Source organism: Maniola jurtina, chromosome 26, assembly GCF_905333055.1.
Source record: "Maniola jurtina chromosome 26, ilManJurt1.1, whole genome shotgun sequence".
Taxonomy (NCBI): Eukaryota; Metazoa; Arthropoda; class Insecta; order Lepidoptera; family Nymphalidae; genus Maniola; species Maniola jurtina.
This window is the reverse complement of record NC_060054.1, coordinates 6,105,606-6,124,041: the sequence shown is the minus strand read 5'-3', so window position 1 is coordinate 6,124,041 and position 18,436 is coordinate 6,105,606. Positions and strand designations below refer to the sequence as shown.

At 38.6% G+C, this 18,436-nt stretch overlaps 1 protein-coding gene across 1 annotated transcript in view; it reads left to right on the top strand.

Moving 5' to 3' along the window:
- Nucleotides 1-884: 884 nt before the first annotated feature.
- The window catches only part of LOC123878396 (LIM domain-binding protein 2), a 56,814-nt gene continuing 39,262 nt past the window's right edge, over nt 885-18,436 (top strand). The window contains exons 1-2 of the mRNA XM_045925593.1: nt 885-1,253; nt 8,204-8,583. Coding sequence (XP_045781549.1) covers nt 1,227-1,253; nt 8,204-8,583 — 407 coding nt within the window. The 5' untranslated portion in view covers nt 885-1,226. The remainder of the gene's footprint in view (nt 1,254-8,203; nt 8,584-18,436) is intronic.

Genomic DNA, 18,436 nt, shown 5'->3' with positions numbered 1-18,436 from the left:
TCCGCTTCCATCTTATTTACATCATCACTTACCATCAGGTGAGATCGCAGTCAAGAGCTAGCAGTGGAATAAAAAAATCTTATTTGACGGAAGTAGCGGTGACAGATATGACGACTTTTAAACCGATGGCTTTGCCCGAATTCGTTTAAAATCGATTACGGGATGAATTGGTATTTTTATGACAGGTCTGTTTGTCAGTATTCGGTTCGAAGGACCAAAAAAACACGTCTCTGAGACGTTTTTACTGCGGTTCTTGACTGCACCGTTTGTAATAAAATCATGCAGAGTTAGTTGTTTTTCCATGATTAGGAAACATTCTTAAGTTTTGGACGTACCTACCTACGTAACAGTAGCTGGAAATATAGAAGCTAACCAATCATCGTAAAGAAATAAATCTTCGTGAGAGATTATAATAATTATTATTCACTTTTAAAATGTGATAGTCAACTTGCTTTGGATGTTTGAAAACAAGTTTTAAGTTTCGTAGGCTCTTGCTTATCGATTCAAAATAAAGCGATCGCACCACCATCTCTCAGCGCATGATGAACCTAAAAATACGATTATAGATGGCGCTAGTCATCTAAACTAATAAGATTTGTTGGTTTATCTAAAGTACGAAAAATATTAACGATATTGATTTTTTGAAGCACATCTTGTAATTGTTCATTTTAATACTAACATTGGTAATCATTTTTTATATTAGTTACCAAAGAAATAGACATATTAGCTATTTAGAGCGGAAACGTGAAATAATGTTTGGGTTGATTTTAAATTCAGAATGGATTGACCGCGCCACCTGCTTGAAAATGTCGGTACAGCAGTTGGTATACCGTCGGGTGTCGGTAAAGCAGGTGGTTACCCCCCTCGCAGCGCATCGCCCGCCCCGCCCGACGCTCAGCCAGCCAGTGCGATCGAGCGACGGGCTGTGTGTACATATCGCGATACGTACAATGCGCGACGCTACGCGACTGTCATGAAGCGAACTGTGTATTACTCGATTGTAATCAGTGAAATAATGTAAAACATTAGAAAAACAAACGTGCAAACGCCACGGTGGAACCATTTATCGCCCCCAAAGTTCCCTTCCCGCCGGCCGGCGACGCGGCGCGACAACGCTTCCAAAAAAAAAAAGAACGAAATCTCCGATGTCAGCCCGCGCGAGGATTGTAGTGTCAGTGTAGTGTAGTTTAAAATAGTTAAATGTATAAACGGCGTGCAATGGTCGTATGAGGAAGAAAGGCACTAGGAACATTGTAAGTGCAGCGCTAGTGTTAATTGTTAAAGAGGGAATCACGAATATGCGGGGTGTCCGCCCTGCCCGGAGGTTTTAATCGCGTGGGGCCGCTGATCGAACTACGGAGGTACGGAGGTCTAACCCTCGTATTCTCAGTTTTTTTTTCTATCCGAGCAGGTCCCTAACCCCTTTTTTATGCGTTCGTTTTTTTTTTGGAGGGAATGTTTACGAATCGATCTCTTGTAGGTTATACTGCCTAGATAGTAGTTTTGAGTTTAGCGCTTTGTTTTTGTTTCGAAAACAAACTCCAAAAAAAAAAAAACTTTATAGAGCAAACCATAGAGCTAAAGTTTTTGAATAGATAAAGTAATAAACTAAATAGAAAAACAATAGAAGTTACGAATAAATAAACAAAAGTTAGTTCATACATTGAGGTTAATCTCAAAAAACAGATACCTACCTACAAAAGCTGCTTAGCTAAACCAAAAACCTGTTTGACGCACCACCTACCGTCGAATGTACCTATACGATACAGTTATTGTACAATGTACCTACCTGACTCAAACACGTATTTTATGTACCTACGTACCTACATTAGATGTACTATGCGTTTCAATTGAGAAGACCTTCGGCAAGATACTGATTTGCATAGGTCCTATCATATCATAACCTATGAAAATTTTAATAGGTAGGTACGCTTTCCAATGAGCTCTAAATAATGATACCCCACATGCTAGAGTAAGAAAAAAAACTAAACAACCGGCCAAGTGCGAGTCAGACTCGGGCACCAAGGGTTCCGTACTCAGGTATTTTTATTGACATTTTGCATCATCAATCATTTTGCTTTAAATGTAAGTATTACAATTATTACTATACTATAAATCAAAAACTACATAAAAAAAAATAAAAATCTGTTTTGGAAAGTACAGGTAAAGGGTAAACCCCTTTCGATACCTCACTTGGTATAGCTATCTTACTTTGAAAATTGAAACGCATTTTTTTTTGTTTTAACCACAAATTCACGGTTTTCGGATTTATTCCTGTACTTGTGCTATAAGACCTACCTACCTGTCAAATTTCATGATTCTAGGTCAACGGGAAGTAGGTACACGACAGGTTTTCTTGACAGACACGACAGACGGACAGACAGACATACAACAAAGTGATCCTATAAGTGTTCCGTTTATCCTTTTGAGGTATGGAACCCTTGGCCGGGTTCTTTGATTCTAGTATCGACTATTCTCACAAATTAGTCGATACTAGAATTAATTTCTTAAACTGGACCCTTAAGTAAAGATTTTTATATAAACCTGTGAGGATGATACTGCCATTGTCGCAATTAAAATGTCATAAGCCTACGTTGTCGTATTAGTTGACAATTTGCGAAAAACCAAATTAAATTTGAATTTCGCGGGCAGACCCGTCTCATGCCCCTTAATAATGAATTCTAGCCCCTGAAACTATACCGCTATACAAAACATCACATTTTATGACTACAGTCCAATGACCCTATTCCCAATGTAACGTCGTAATTCTGTAGGTCGATTGCGTACGTAAAGGATGCCCGAAACGATCATTTGCAATTGACAATGCTTACGTGATTGAAGATTTCAAATGATGAGCGATTGAAGCTCCAAATGAAGGTGTATCATTTGCGCTTGCTTCAGTCTGATATTGAACTGCAATGAAGAAAGTCAAGTCGCTCGAAATATGATTTCAAACGCAGATATAGTTTTTTCTTGCAGTTTCTACCCACAAAAAACGAAAAAACTAGACATTGGTCCAAGAAATGTTATAAATTAAGATATCGGCTTCACTAATGAGCATTTACCAAGAAATCTTTAAAAACAGAGCCGGATGATTATAAAAACGATTGACAATTGCTGTCATTGAGCGTCAATGCACAGCGCGTCAATTGCCATCAATCAAAATTTCCATCAATGTCCTTCAATACCGTAGTTGCAATTGACAATTGCTTCAATTCTCTTGATAAACGATCATTTGGCATTGACAATGAGCATCAATCACGTAAAAATTGACAATCGCGATTGATCGTCTCGGGGGCTCTTAAAACCTGTATCAATCATTATTACAATCGCAATTGCTGTTATTGGATTTTATGGTATTCTTGTTGCAAACAATGCATTGTAGCCAATAGTGAGCGAGCGTCAACCAATCAATCATCAATCAAACAATCAGAGGCGATTGCGATCGTGATATTGTAGCTGTCATTCTATCGCAATCGAGCCAGCAATGATTGAATCCTCTCAAGTGACCCTCTGACCTTATAAGAGTTAAAATAAAAATGTAATTTCCCAAATTGACCAAGCTGTGTATAGAACCCGGAACCCATATAGCTACAGCTCTACAAGGTCATGCCAACACAATTGGCTTGGCAAAGGGCTTGAAAAAAACCGAATCTTTTTATACCTACGATCTTTAAAAAGCCGGCCAAGTACGAATCGAGCCTCGCTCTTTTCGGATTCCGTACATAATTATTATGGACATCATATTTTTGGTGTAAGCTAGAACATCGAAGTAAACCTTGAAAGACAATCCCGAAAAATGTTGTTTCGTTTTGGTCACAGCTTACAAACTATTTTACAAATCGTTGTTTTCAGTATTGTTTAAGAGGGGTCTCTCCGTCACTCGCTTCATACAAACGTAGTTCCAATTTCATTTGAATACTAAGCAACCAAAGTCCATGAAATTTTGCAGACATATTCTAGAAACTAATATCTATGTCTGTGGTTTTCCAGATTTCTGTTAAAATATTCGGTTTCAAAGTTACGCGGTCTTAAAAATCTACATACAAATCTTTGAGCCCCTGTAATTTTAAAACAACGTATTTTTTAGAAAAATCTAGAACACCACAGACACAGATATTACTTTCTAGAATATGTCTGCAAAATTTCATGGACTTTGGTTGCTTAATACAGTTAAATACTGCACCTACACACGCACGAAGGGTACGGTGATACAAGATAATGTAATTTTAATTGGGGGGGGGGGGGGGGGGGGGTCACAGTGGACAGTTTTAGACCATTTTTGTGACAGGGGCTATGTCAAAAAATGAACTAGTACCATATTATTTAACCACCAAATACCATGAGGTCTCGCAGTGCGCTCGAACGCATAGTGTAGGTTCCACCAATCAGATCATTGTAAATTGACGTGACACAGTCTTCTGATTGGTGGAACCGACACTATGCGTTCGAGCGCACTACGAGACCTCATAGTAACGTTTGTGAATACGGGTGATAATAGTCTGTAAGCTGTGACCCAAACAAACAAACAATTTTTGGATATTTCTTTTGATGCGATTGCGATGTTCTACCTCGGAAAACGAATATTTACACCAAAAATAATATGATGTCCATAATTATGTACAGAATCCTTAAAGAGCGAATCCCCACTCACACTTGACTGGTTTTTTTTTATACCTACTATTGATTAATTTGCTTACAAATAATAAGATACATTTTTTTTGGGATTTTTTTTTTTGAGAAAATTTTGCTTACAAATATTAAGATAAGCTCTTCATAGTTGAAACGTATAGTATAAGAGGGCATCTTCAATTCTTATAATATTAGTCATAATAACAAGTAACAAGACGTCTCTAGATGACACAGGATGCAAATAATTAAATTGAATACAGACAATTACTATGAAGGATAACCTACATTGTTATATCTAGAACCTAGATCTAGGAATTGCGTACAACGCGATGTTTAGGTCTTGCCTATAATTCAAGCCTGAGTATTAGGGTTCCGTACCCCTATTACTAAGCCTTCGCTGTCCTTCCGTCCGTCCGTCTGTTTGTCAGCGGGCTGTATCTCGTGAACCATGCGTGAACCGTAATAGGTAGACTGTAACCACTAATTCCGGTTTATGTATTTTTTCCTTTACTAGTTTTATATTAAGATCTACCTACTTGCCAAATTTCATGATTTTAGGTCAACGGGAAGTACCCTACAAGTTTTCTGGACAGACACGACAGACGGACGTAAGGACGGACAGACAGACAGACGGGCAGACAGACAACAATCCTATAAGGGGTTCTTTTATCCTTTTGAGCTACAGAACTTTAAAAATTACACTTGAGAATTAGGACCTCTTACCTTGATTCGAACCCGAGACTGTTTTTAGGTTATCATAGGAAAGGGCTTTATCTGTGCATACTAAAACAGATTTTTATTTATTTTTATCCATAAAAGTTTTTGATTTATCGTGCAAAATGTCGGAATAAATACCCGAGTACGGAACTCCCGGTGCGCGAGTCGGAGTCGCACTTGGCCGGTTTTTCCTTTAGACAGATAGACAACAAAGTGGTCCTAAAAGTTTATCTTTTTTAGGATACCCTAATTACATTAGAAGGTTTTTTTTTATATTATTATTTAAACAGAGTTCCTCTGATATATGTCAGAGTCTTTTCTAAATTTCTTTTTAACCCCCGACCCAAAAAGAGGGGTGTTATAAGTTTGACGTGTGTATCTGTGTATCTGTGTGTCTGTGTATCTGTGTATCTGTGTATCTGTCTGTGGCATCGTAGCGCCTAAACGAATGAACCGATTTTAATTTAGTTTTTTTTGTTTGAAAGGTGGCTTGATCGAGAGTGTTCTTAGCTATAATCTAAAAAAATTGATTCAGCCGTTTAAGAGTTATCAGCTCTTTTCTAGTTTTCTTGTAGAAAAGAAGGTTAGATAACCTTTAGGTTCATAATATTATGTCAATAGACAATTGTCAAGCTGTCAAGATGGACGTTGCCTAAATACATAATTATTTATTTGAAAATGATGTTTTGGAAAACTCAAATACTTTGGATCGTCGGGGGTGTTATAAATTTTTAATTTACATTTGTTACTATATTACATCAAAATTTTTTACTGTAGTTTAACATATTTATTGTCATAATAGACATGTAACTATCGGTCTATATTTTAAGCATAATATATTAAAATTATAAACATTTAGTTTTATTTTTATTTATTGTTCCCTTTGCAACTTTCGTGCAAAAATCGAGGAATGCCGTCTGGCATTTCCTGTTAGTAATCAGTACATCCAGCGTTTCCTTCTGTATTTGCATTCCCGCTTAGGAAGATTAGAAGAACATTAGAAGGTTAGGACCCCTAACCTTGATTCGAACCCGAGACAGTTTTTCAGCCAACGACGCCTATACATCTTGGAGATAACCGGTACAAGGCACGGCTGGCTGAAGCACTAAAAATAAACACTAACTGAATTCAATAGTTGCCTGCAATACGAAATTTCACTGAACCAGCACGCGAGAGCTGTAACTGCTAAACCCCAATAGCTCAGTGGTTAAGGAGAGGTCAGAGGTCTGATTAGATAGGTCAGGGTCAAGTTATTCATTAAAAAATATTTAAAAAACCGGCCTAGTGCAAGTCAGACTCGCGCACTGCTGGTTCCGTACTCGGGTAATTTTTCCAACATTTTGCACGATAAATCAAAAACTATTATGCATAAAAATAAATAAAAATCGGTTTTAGAATGTACAGGTAAAGCCCTTTCATATGATAAAAAACTGGGTAAAGTTAAGTCTTACTTAGAAAATTGAAACACATTTTAATTATTATTTTTTTAATGATGTGACCACAAATTCGGGGTTTTCAGATTTTTTCCTTTACTTGTGCTAATAAGAGCTACCTACCTGCCAAATTTCATGATTCAAGAGCAACGGGAAGTATCCTATAGGTTTTCTTGACAGACACGACAGAGACGGACTAAAAACTAAACTAAAAACTAAACTTTATTAATTCCGGTCAATTTACAAACCGCCGTATCATACCACGCTAGCTGCAACACATACATAGCAGTACACATTTCGTCACTCTGGTCTACGAATTACACAGATTTCACTCGCAACAAAAACTGCCTCGCTCGGGACTCGAAGCGGTTACATTCCACGGGTCAACGACCCCGCTCGCCCGCGGATTGATATATCGTAGATTTAAAAAACTGGCCAAGTGCGAGTCAGACTCGCGCACCTAGGGTTCCGTACTCGGGTATTTTTTCGACATTTTGAACGATTTAACAACTTTTATGCATAAAAATCTGTTTTAGAATGTACAGGTAAAGCCCTTTCATATGATACCCCACTTGGGTAAAGTTATCTTACTTGAAAATTGAAAATACTAATTATAATTTGCTAATGAACAATTTTTTTTTTTTGCGATGTTACCATAAAATCACGCTTTTTGGACTTTTTCCTTTACTTGTGCTATAAGATCTATACCTACCTGCCAAGTTTCATGATTCTAGATCAATAGCGAGTACCCTATAGATTTTCTTGATAGACAGACAGACAGAAAAAGTGATCCTATAAGGGTTCCTTTATTCCTTTTGAGCTACGGAACCTTAAAAACCTTGGACTCTTGCAGAGAATAGAGATAATTGCTTGGTTAAGGTTATAAGGCCACGGATTCGGTTCCGTCATTCGAAATTGGCATAATATGCTACTTTTTATACCCGGCAAATCAAAGAGTTCCCACGGGATTCTCAAAAGCATGTTCGTATAGCCGATCTATATTAAAGGTACAGAGGTAGCTAGCATTCTGGAAACTGACATAGGCAACCTTTTATCAAAGAAAATCAAAGAGCTCTCATGGGATTTTTAAAAACCTACATCCACGCGGACGAAGTCGCGGGCATTATCTAGTGGACTAATACAGGTCAATTTTGAACATTTGTTTGAGTAACCGCACCGTTTCGTTGGCCAACTCCTCAGCCCACATAATATTATGATCCAACACTAGCTTCTCCTTTCAGCAAAGGTGGCCTGGTGGAGATTGCTCTAAGCAGTAAGGCCGGCTTTGCACACAATTGTTTTTTTCTGTTTCTTCCTTTGGTGTTGTGTTCCTTTTCATGTTTTTGTGTGCAATAAGGATTTCATTTATCTATCTATGATGTGGTAGGACTAGGAGCTAACAGTAGTGTCCCTGTGCGCAGATGTCGGTGGGGCTGCAGCGGCGCGTGCCCGCGCTGGACGAGGCGGGCGGCGTGCCGGCCGCGTGGAAGACAGCCGAGCCGCCCTTCCCCGCGTTCGCGCCGCCCGCCGGCTCGCCCGCCGGCCCGGCCTTCGCGGCCTCGCCCGCGCCCTCCACGCCCGGCCCGCCCGGCTTCGCGGGGCCGTACGCCGCCGCCGGCCCCTTCGGCTCGCCGTCCGCGCGCCCCGGCTCGGGCGGCGGCTTCCCGCCCGGCCCGCAGCAGCCGCACTTCCCCGGGCCGGGCTTCGCGCCGCCCGGCTCACCCTTCCACCCGCACGCGCCGCACCCGCCCATGCCGCCGCACCCGCACATGATGGCGCCCCTACCGCCCCCTGTTGACAGGTGAGACATCCCAACACTTACGATTTCCTTTTACTACCCTCGTTTCGGTCTCTAACTTTTTTTCCCGCTGGTAAAAATGCAGTTAGGCATCCCGCGCAAAAGCGGGTAGGTGTAAAGGCAAAAGCGGGTAGGTGTAAAAATGCAGTTAGTTAGGTATGAAGGACTCATGCAATGCATTTGATGCCGCATTCGACAGCATGCCCACTAAAACCCAGCGATGCCGTCCGCGCCAGGTAAGAGGCGTCCTATGCGACTGAGACATCTCCACGTTGATCGGTTTCTAACTTTACATTAACTTATAGATTACTACAGATTTCTTCGATGATCTTCCTAAAGCTGTGCATATAAATAGATGACGAACCAAAAACCAACACGAACACGTAGTCGAAATTCCTCGAACACGTACGAAGCGATTTGCTTCCTCGTTTCTAATCCGAACCGCCAGGATATGGAACGCCCTTCCGGCATCAGTTTTCCCTTCCACCTATCTTCTTTAGTCTTCTTCATAAGTCAGAAAGAGAAGAAGTCAGTGTTCTTCATAAAAGTGTTAGGCTAGTTTTACAGTGACGCTTACCGTCCGCGCGGGTGGTAAGCGCAGTGGCCGAATTGCCGTCAGCGCGGACCATCCGCGCGACTATGTAACGATCCAAGAGACGTGAAGCTCGTGGCCCGCGACGCTTACCAACCGCGCTGGCAAAAGCGTCGCTGTAAAACCATACTTAGGTATTATCTTGTACGATGGTTGGTACAGATTCCTTCGTGTGCGATTCCAACTCGCACTTGGCCGGTTTTTTTGAAGGATAGATAGAATTGTGAAGAATGTATTCAATGCGGCGCGCGACGTTGCAAAGTTGCTTCACTTCGTTAAATTAATTAACGAATAAAAGATACATTACTTCGTTAAATTAATGAATAAAAGATAACTTTATTTTATTAATTAAGAAAACCGCTAGACCATGCGAAGTAAGAAATGTGGTACCTACGTCTGGTAGCTGTGACGACACATACACAATGGATTTGAATGAAAAAAAAACCGGCCAAGTGCGAGTCAGACTCGCGCACTGAAGGTTCCGTACTCGGGTAATTTTTCCGACATTTTGTACGATAAATCAAAAACTATTATGCATGAAAATAAATAAATATCTGTTTTAGAATGTACAGGTAAAGTCCTTTCATACGATACCCCACTTGGTATCCTACTTAGTTATCTTATTTTGAAAATTGAAAAACATTTTAATTTTTTTAAATGATGTAACGACTAATTCGCGGTTTTCGGATTTATTCCTGTACTTGTGCTATAAGACCTACCTACCTGCCAAATTTCATGATTCTAGGTCAACGGGAAGCACCCTATAGGTTTCTTGACAGACACGAGTCACGACGGACGGACGGACGGACGGATAGACAGACAGACAGACAACAAAGTGATCCTATAAGGGTTCCGTTTTTCCTTTTCAGGTACGGAACCCTAAAAATATAAAATTTTAATATAGATTACTACTATTAATAGATACTTTTAGACAAAATCCTTAAAATTATTATTATTTATTTAGTAATAATAATCTTGGGTACAATGCCTCGCTGCGGTGTTCTTCTCGATGAGGTGTTAGATTTAATTTAGTCAATTTAATTATTTAATTTAATTATTTTTATTTGTTTTAATTTAGATTTAAGTTTATTTTATTTAAAAAAAACCCGTATGTCAATAAAATAAAATAAAATAATATTACCTATGTTATCTGTTCCGAATAAATGATTTGATTTAGTAATAAAAAAAAAAAATATATAATCAGTGAATATTTTAAAATTCGAACGCTAAATTCGATTTACAAATCGTCGCGGGAAAAGGCACCCGTTCCACGCCGATGCTAAAAATCGCGAAATTATCCTCCACAGAGTAAAATAAATCGCGCCTGTGTGCGTGGGGCAAAGGCCTGTGTGTGACTATAAAGTGTATTTGTGTGGGTGCACAAATAAATGTAGGTGAACGCTGGTATGGGTATATATTTTGAAGCGGCGGTACTGGCATGTTGACAAGTGATAATTAATTAATAATTATGTGGTTTTTTAATTAACTATTGGTTCGTCCCAAAATTAAACCCCGCTTAGTATGTTTTGCTTTCTATCCAACTGCAGCGAAGCCTTAAGCAGGAGGGTTATGTATTTGACCTCTGTCTATTGTCTGTCTGTTCGTAATTACTCAACGGCTCAACCGATTTTCATTAATGATAAGTCATTAGATTCGTCACACTCATGAGTGTCACGGGTTACATAAAATTCTTAAAAAATCAAAATGACAGATTTATGCTCTTTAATATGCGGGCCGAAAGAGATGCAGTGAAAACCGCAGGCGAGGTTTTTGAAAACTTTTTTCTTGTTTTTACATAACTAGCGACCGTCCGCGGATTCACTCAGTGAAAATTCCTTGGAGGCGCATTTTAGGAATTTAAAATTTCAAGTCTCTGGTCTGGTTTGGTGGGTGACACTGACTATAAATTCTGGAAATTTTTAAAAAAAATGGCTGCCGTATGGCGCTATCAATTGTTAAAGTTTTTACATTTTCGTTCGTTTTTTAGCAAGGCAATCGTGTTTTTTTTAACGACTTGATAATACATAATAATGTATATCAGGTGCTCACTAAATACAAAGCGGTTTTTCATGCAGTTCTGCTGTTCACAGTACGCGCCCACCCCGAGTACCACCTATAACGTCTATCTATCGCTACGTACCTCGGCACCGCTTCGTCCAGCGCACCTTGACCCGCCGCGTCCCCCGCGCGTCCAATAACCGCCTACGATCTTACGCTGGCGGGTGACGTTACACGGGTCAGCGGTGGCTGGGCGGCTGTACATAAGTAAAGACTATAGACTCGCTCGCTCGAGTGTCGTCTGCCCGCGCTTCGATCAAAATCATTCCAAATATGAAATGGTTTGACGTTTTCTTAATTTTTTTATTTACGTTCTATTTTTAAATTTTAAGCTATATAGGGGATTCGAGTTTATTAAAAACTCTTTTAATTTTTAAACGAACTTTATTCTAAATATAATTAATAATATACCTAGGTACCAGGTGCTCATAAAATACAAAGCCTATGCAGTTCTGCGGTCGACAGTACGCGCCCACCCCGAGTACCACCTATAACGTCTATCTATCGCTACGTACCTCGGCACCGCTTCGTCCAGCGCACCTTGACCCGCCGCGTCCCCCGCGCGTCCAATAACCGCCTACGATCTTACGCTGGCGGGTGACGTTACATGGGTCAGCGGTGGCTGGGCGGCTGTACATAAGTAAAGACTATAGACTCGCTCGCTCGAGTGTCGTCTGCCCGCGCTCCGATCAAAATCATTCCAAATACGAAATGGTTTGACGTTTTCTTCATATTTTTTTTTTTTTAAATTTACGTTCTATTTTTAAATTTTAAGGTCAGGTGTAGATAATAGTTATTATATTGGTGCGGTCCGTCTGTCCGTCCGTCTGTCGTGTCTATCAAGAAAACCTATAGGGTACTTCCCGTTGACGTAGAATAATGAAATTTAGCAGGTAGAGTAGGTTTTATAGCACAAGCAAAAGAAAAAATCCGAAAATTTGTGGTTACGTCACAAAAAAAAAATTGAAATCTGTGTGTGATAATAATTAATTAGTACCTATTTTCAATTTTCAAAGTTAGATAACTATACCAAGTGGGGTATCATATGAAAGGTTTTACCTGTACATTCTAAAACAGATTTTTATTTCTTAGTAGCTGATGCCCGCAGCTTCGCCCGCGTGAATTGGTCAGATCCCCTGCAGCATCAGGATTGAGGAGTTGGACTCCAAATTTTTTATGAAACAATGTCGCAAAGTTCCTCTATCGATTAAAAAAGAAATGACGCAAATCGGTTCAAAAATCTCGGAGATTTCGGTGTACATAGGTAGAAAAACTCCCTTTTTGAAAGTCGGTTAAAAAATTAGCCTATGTTACTCCCTGGTCAATTCTTTACTTGTCTGTGAAAACCCCGTCAAAATCGGTTCAGCCGTTCCAAAGATTAGCCTTTTCAAACAGACAGACAGACAGACAAAAATTTTAAAAACGTGTGATTCAGTGTTGGTATCGTTCAAATAACCATATGAGCTTAATATGAGGTAGTTATTTCGAAATTACAGACAGACACTCCAATTTTATTTATTAGTATAGATACCTATAGTTTTTTATTTATCGTGCAAAATGTCGAAGAAATACGACTGTGGTACGGAATCCGCGGTGCGCGAGTCCGACTCGCACTTGGTCGGTTTTTTGTTTAACCCGCGACCCAAAAAGAGGGGTGTTATAAGTTTAACGTGTGTTCTTAGCTATAATCGAAGAAAATTAGTTACCCGTTTGAAAGTTATCAGCTCTTTTCTAGTTTTCTTATATTAGGATTTTTTTAAAAAGATTTAAAAAATTTTAATTAGATTTTTTAAATTTTGAGTTATCTACAAAATATGATATGAAATCTACCTATTTACAAAACATACAGCTAGTGAGCAGCTTATAAGATAATAAGCATTTTTATGCGTAATTATTTGGAACCGGTGAATTATTATATTTAATTTTAGACAGCACTAGCTGACGCCCGCGACTTCGTCCGCGTGGATTTAGGTTTTTCGAAATACCGTGGGAACTCTTTGGTTTTCCGGGATAAAAAGTGGCCTATGTGCTAATCCAGGATATTATCTATCTCCATTCCGAATTTCAGCCAAATCCGTTCAGTGGTTTTTGCGTGAAGGAGTTACAAACATACACACACACACATACAAACTTTCTCCTTTATAATATTAGTGTGATTTATTGAGCAGGGTATTAGTGATGCGCTTGCTAAATATCGATGCATTCGGAAAAATCCCTGAGGCCCAAAATGTTGAATTCCTAAAATGTTCAGTTCTTATAATGCTGAATTTGCAAAATGTTGGGTCCTAAAATGCTGAATTTTGGAGTTGCAAAATTCAGGATCAATAAAATTGCTTCCACGGCGTCCTTTTGCGTCTTTACTTTGATTTATGATTTACTATGAAGCAAGTCGATTGCGGAAAACTTGCATCAATCACAGTTATCTAACTTTAAAAATTGAAACACATTTTAATTTTTTTTAAATGATATAACCACAAATTCTCGGTTTTCAGATTTAGTCCTGTACTTGTGCTATAAGACCTACCTACCTGCCAAATTTCATGATTCTAAGTCAACGGGAAGTACCCTATGGGTTTCTTGACAGACAGACAGACAACAAAGTGATCCTATAAGGGTTCCGTTTCTCCTTTTGAGTTACGGAACCCTAAAAGCATTTATTTTTGAAGCTGTGTCACACATTACCAGTTATAGCTACGGGTTAGGTTAACCCGGCTATTTAACGGGTTGGGTTAGTTGGTACCTAGGTAGCTAAAAGCTATGTATAAAAGACTAACTTGTTGAAGTTTACTTAAAACTAGCTGTGCCCGCGACTTCGTTCGCGTGGAATAGTGACTTTTCGGGCAGCATAATGTTCGCCGTGATTCTTTAAATTGACATAACTTTTTTATTTATGAACCGATTGACATGAAATAAACACTAAATGTTAAGTGAAGCTTAGTACAATATATTAGTGAAAACCGTATCTAAATCGAATAAGCCGTTTCTGATATTAGCTTGCACAAACACACAGACAAACAGACAAAAAAAAATTTAATTACAATTTCGGGTTCGGCATCGATATAATAACAACCCCTGCTACTTTTTTTTTATATATTTCCAATGTACAGACACCACTTTTCTACAATTTTATTATATTTATATAAAATTATATACACAATCGACGCCTTTAACCTATATTTAGGTATGAATACTTAACTGAGGGGTAAGCACGTGGCGAGGGTGGCCACCCCCGAGCCGCGGCGACCCTGCTGCTTGCGCGGCGTATTTATAACAGTTCTATGGAAATATGCCATAGGGAATTTATGGAGTTTATATGGTATACGCAGGTATACTGCCGTGATAGCCTAGTGGTTAAGACGTCCGCCTCCTGTTCGAAAGGTCGGGGGTTCGATCCTGGGCACGCAACTCTAACTTTTCGGAGTTATACGTGCTCGGCGAAGAAAACGTGAAGAAACCCGCTAGCCTGAGAGTTTAAAAAAAGAAAGGAAACCGGCTAAGTTCGAGTCAGACTCCGCACCGAGGGTTCCGTACTCGGGTATTATGTCCGACATTTTGCACAATAAATCAAAAACTATTATGCATAATAATAAATAAAAGTCTGTTTTAGACTGTACAGGCGCCTTTTCATATGATACCCCACTTGGTATAGTTATCTTACTTTGAAAATTGAGAATACTAATTAATTGTTCACACGTTTTAATATGTTTTTGTGTTGTATAACCACCATTTTACGATTTTCGGATTTTTCCCTTTACTTGTGCTATAAGACTTATTTACCTGCCAAACATGATTCCAGGTCAACGAGAAGTACCCTCTAGGTTTTCTTGACAGACTTGCAGACAGACGACAAAGTGATCCTATAAGCGTTCCATTTTTCCTTTTGGGGTACGGAACCCTGAAAATGTACGCAAATCTACCAAAATACAATCTTTGAACCCGTTTTTAGGGTTCCGTACCTCAAAAGGAAAAACGGAACTCTTATAGAATCACTTTGTTGTCTGTCTGTTTGCCTGTCTGTCCGTCTGTCCGTCGTGTCTGTCAAGAAACTTATAGGGTACTTCCCGTTGACCTAGAATCATGAAATTTGGTAGGTAGGTAGGTCTTATAGTACAAATACAGGAATAAATCTGAAAACCGCGAATTTGTGATTTAAAAAAAATTAAAATGTGTTTCAATTTTCAAACTAAGATAGCTATACCAAGTGGGGTATCATATGAAAGGGATTTACCTGTACATTCTAAAACAGATTTTTATTTATTTTTATGCATAATAGTTTTTGAGTTATCGTGCAAAATATTGGAAAAAATACCCAAGTACGGAACCCTCAGTGCGCGAGTCTGACTCGCACTTGGCAGGTTTTTAATTGTTGAACATTTTTAATAATCAGTAATCACAATAATTTTGACATAACAACTAACAATTTGTACGGGTTTGACTTAACCGCAGTTTATCGCGCGACCTCCGCAACCGGTCAAGGACGGCTGCGGCTCGATTAATCAACTCTGACATTTCTCTCGCGTCCTGAAACTTTACAACTTTCCACAGACAACATATTCTATATATTTTTTTTTACGTTCTGAAAAGTTTGAAATTTTACACGTGAATTTTGGCGATATTGTTTCGACAGAATTGGCATCAGCACGTTCGAATATAGAATTCATGATAACTCTTCATCAGGCATGCCTGCATAGCTAAGCGACCCTAAATAATAAATTTTAAAAAAAAAACTGGCAGTTAGTGGGAGGCTGGAAATTTCATATTCCTAACTAGTTTAGTTTTTGATATAGCCCCCGTCACAAAAATGGTCTAAAACTGTCAATTTTGACGGCCCCTCATTTCCTTATTTTTTAAGACTACAAAAAAATATAAAATATGTTCCTACTGTACTGAATGAACTCTAAACAATGACACCCCACAAGCTATCGTAAAAATTTTTTTTTCGGCTTCTTGAAATACGTAAAGTATTGGAGCCCCCCTGAAAAATAATATAATTGAATTTCTTATTCAATACTTGGTTTTGGTTCAACGTTCTACATAAAATACCAAAATTTCAGGTTTGTAACTCATTTAGCCTACAAGCTAGAGACCTGTGATACGCGGACAGACAAACAGACAGCAGAGTGACATTAATAGAGCTCCGTTTTTACCCTTTGGGTACGGAATCCTAAAAACGAATATTTTAAAAGTAGAACAGATCTCAAATTACAACAATAATTTACAAATTATGTATCTTTACAAGTACTTTTGAATCGTTCATCGTTCGTTCGTTGCCTTTCCTACCGAGAAGAACCAGCAAGAAACTCGGCGGTGGCTCTTTTCAAAGATTTGATATACAATATTATGCCATTATAATTATATGTAATTGAAGTACCGCGCAACACAATAATAAGCCTCTGTTTAAAAATTATTAACTCGTAGGAATGGCATTCCAGTTTTAAAATAGCAACAACCCATTCACAAAACTCGGCATTGGCTCCGCACGCACCCCTATTTAATAATAATTTGTCCGTTCCTCTCGCACCCATTCACTGGTGGATATGTCTGTCTCATTTGGGGATGTAAATGAAAAATCAATGGTGCACTTGTCTCCTGACGTTTTCTTTGCTTGTCAGTCTGTGGATTATTATTGACAGTTGTTTTATCGATAACTTATATTATAAAAAGTTAAACAGCACTAAAACCCGACTACTACCAGCGAATTGCCGATAGATATACTAAAATTGTTTTGTCTCTCCGTATATTTTAACATTGCTCAGATTTTTTAGGGTTCCGTACCTCAAAAGGAAAAACGGAACCCTTATAGGGTCACTTAGATATCTGCCTGTCCGTCGTGTCTGTCAAGAAACCTATAGGATACTTCCCGTTGACTTAGAATCATGAAATTTGGCAGGTAGGTAGGTCTTATAGCACAAACTCTGTGGCACAAATATAGGAATAAATCTGAAAATCGCGAATTTGTGGTTACATCATTAAAAACGATTAAAACGTGTTTCAATTTTCAAAGATAACTATACCAAGTGGGGTATCATATGAAAGGGCTTTACCTGTACATTCTAAAACAGATTTATTTTTATGTATAAAAGTTTTTGATTTATCGTCCAAAATGTTGGAAAAATACCCGAGTACGGAACCTACAGTGCGCGAGCCAGACTCGCACTTGGCCGGTTTTTTCTCATATAAAATGTAGCTTATGTCACCCGGACCATAATAACAAATCGATTGACACCTTATTCATCAGTCGTTTAGGCGCCACGGTGGAACACACAAATATACAAACCTACATACATACATAGACTGCTAAAATCATAACCCTTCCTTTTGGCTTTGCCGTAGTCGGGTAAAAATGAATCCCTAGTATAGTTTAAATTAATAATTATTTCAAATGGTTATTCATTAATTTTCTATTGTACAATAAAGTATGCTATAGTTGACCTGAGTATATTGTTGTTTTTTTTACGTCCTTTTGCGGTTATGATAAGAGTTATTATTGAAAATAATATTATATTAATAATTTTCCTTATGCGTTGTATGAATTACACACGTAGATATATGTATTTTTAACCCCCGCGGCCCCGACCCAAAAAGGAGTGTTATAGTTTGACGTGTGTATCTGTCTGTGGCATGGTCGCTCCTAAACTAATGAACCGATTTTAATTTAGTTTTTTTTTGTTTGAAAGGTGGCTTGATCGAGAGTGTTCTTAGCTATAATCCAAGAAAATCGGTTCAGCCGTTTGAAAGTTATCAGCTCTTTTCTAGTTACTGTAACCTTCACTTGTCGGGGGTGTTATAAATTATTAGTTTACACTTGTTACATTATGTACTAGCTGCTGCCTGCAACTTCGTTTGCGTGTATTTAGACTTTTTTAAATTCGGTGGGAACTTTTTCGTTTTCTGATATACATATATAGCTCAAAATTTAAAAAACCCCCGACTATAAGCTGATAACTTTCAAACGGCTAAACCGATTTTCTTCGATTATAGCTAAGAACACTCTCGATCAAGCCACATTTCAAACAAAAAATTAAAATTAAAATCGGCTTATTCGTTTAGGAGCTATGATGCCACAGACAAATTCACAGATACACATGTCAAACTTATAACACCCTTCTTTTTGGGTCGGGGATTAAAAATAGCCTATATCACTCTTTAGTTCGCTAACTAAGTAAGTGCTCATCACTAAATGAAAGCCATTAAGGGGCATGAGAC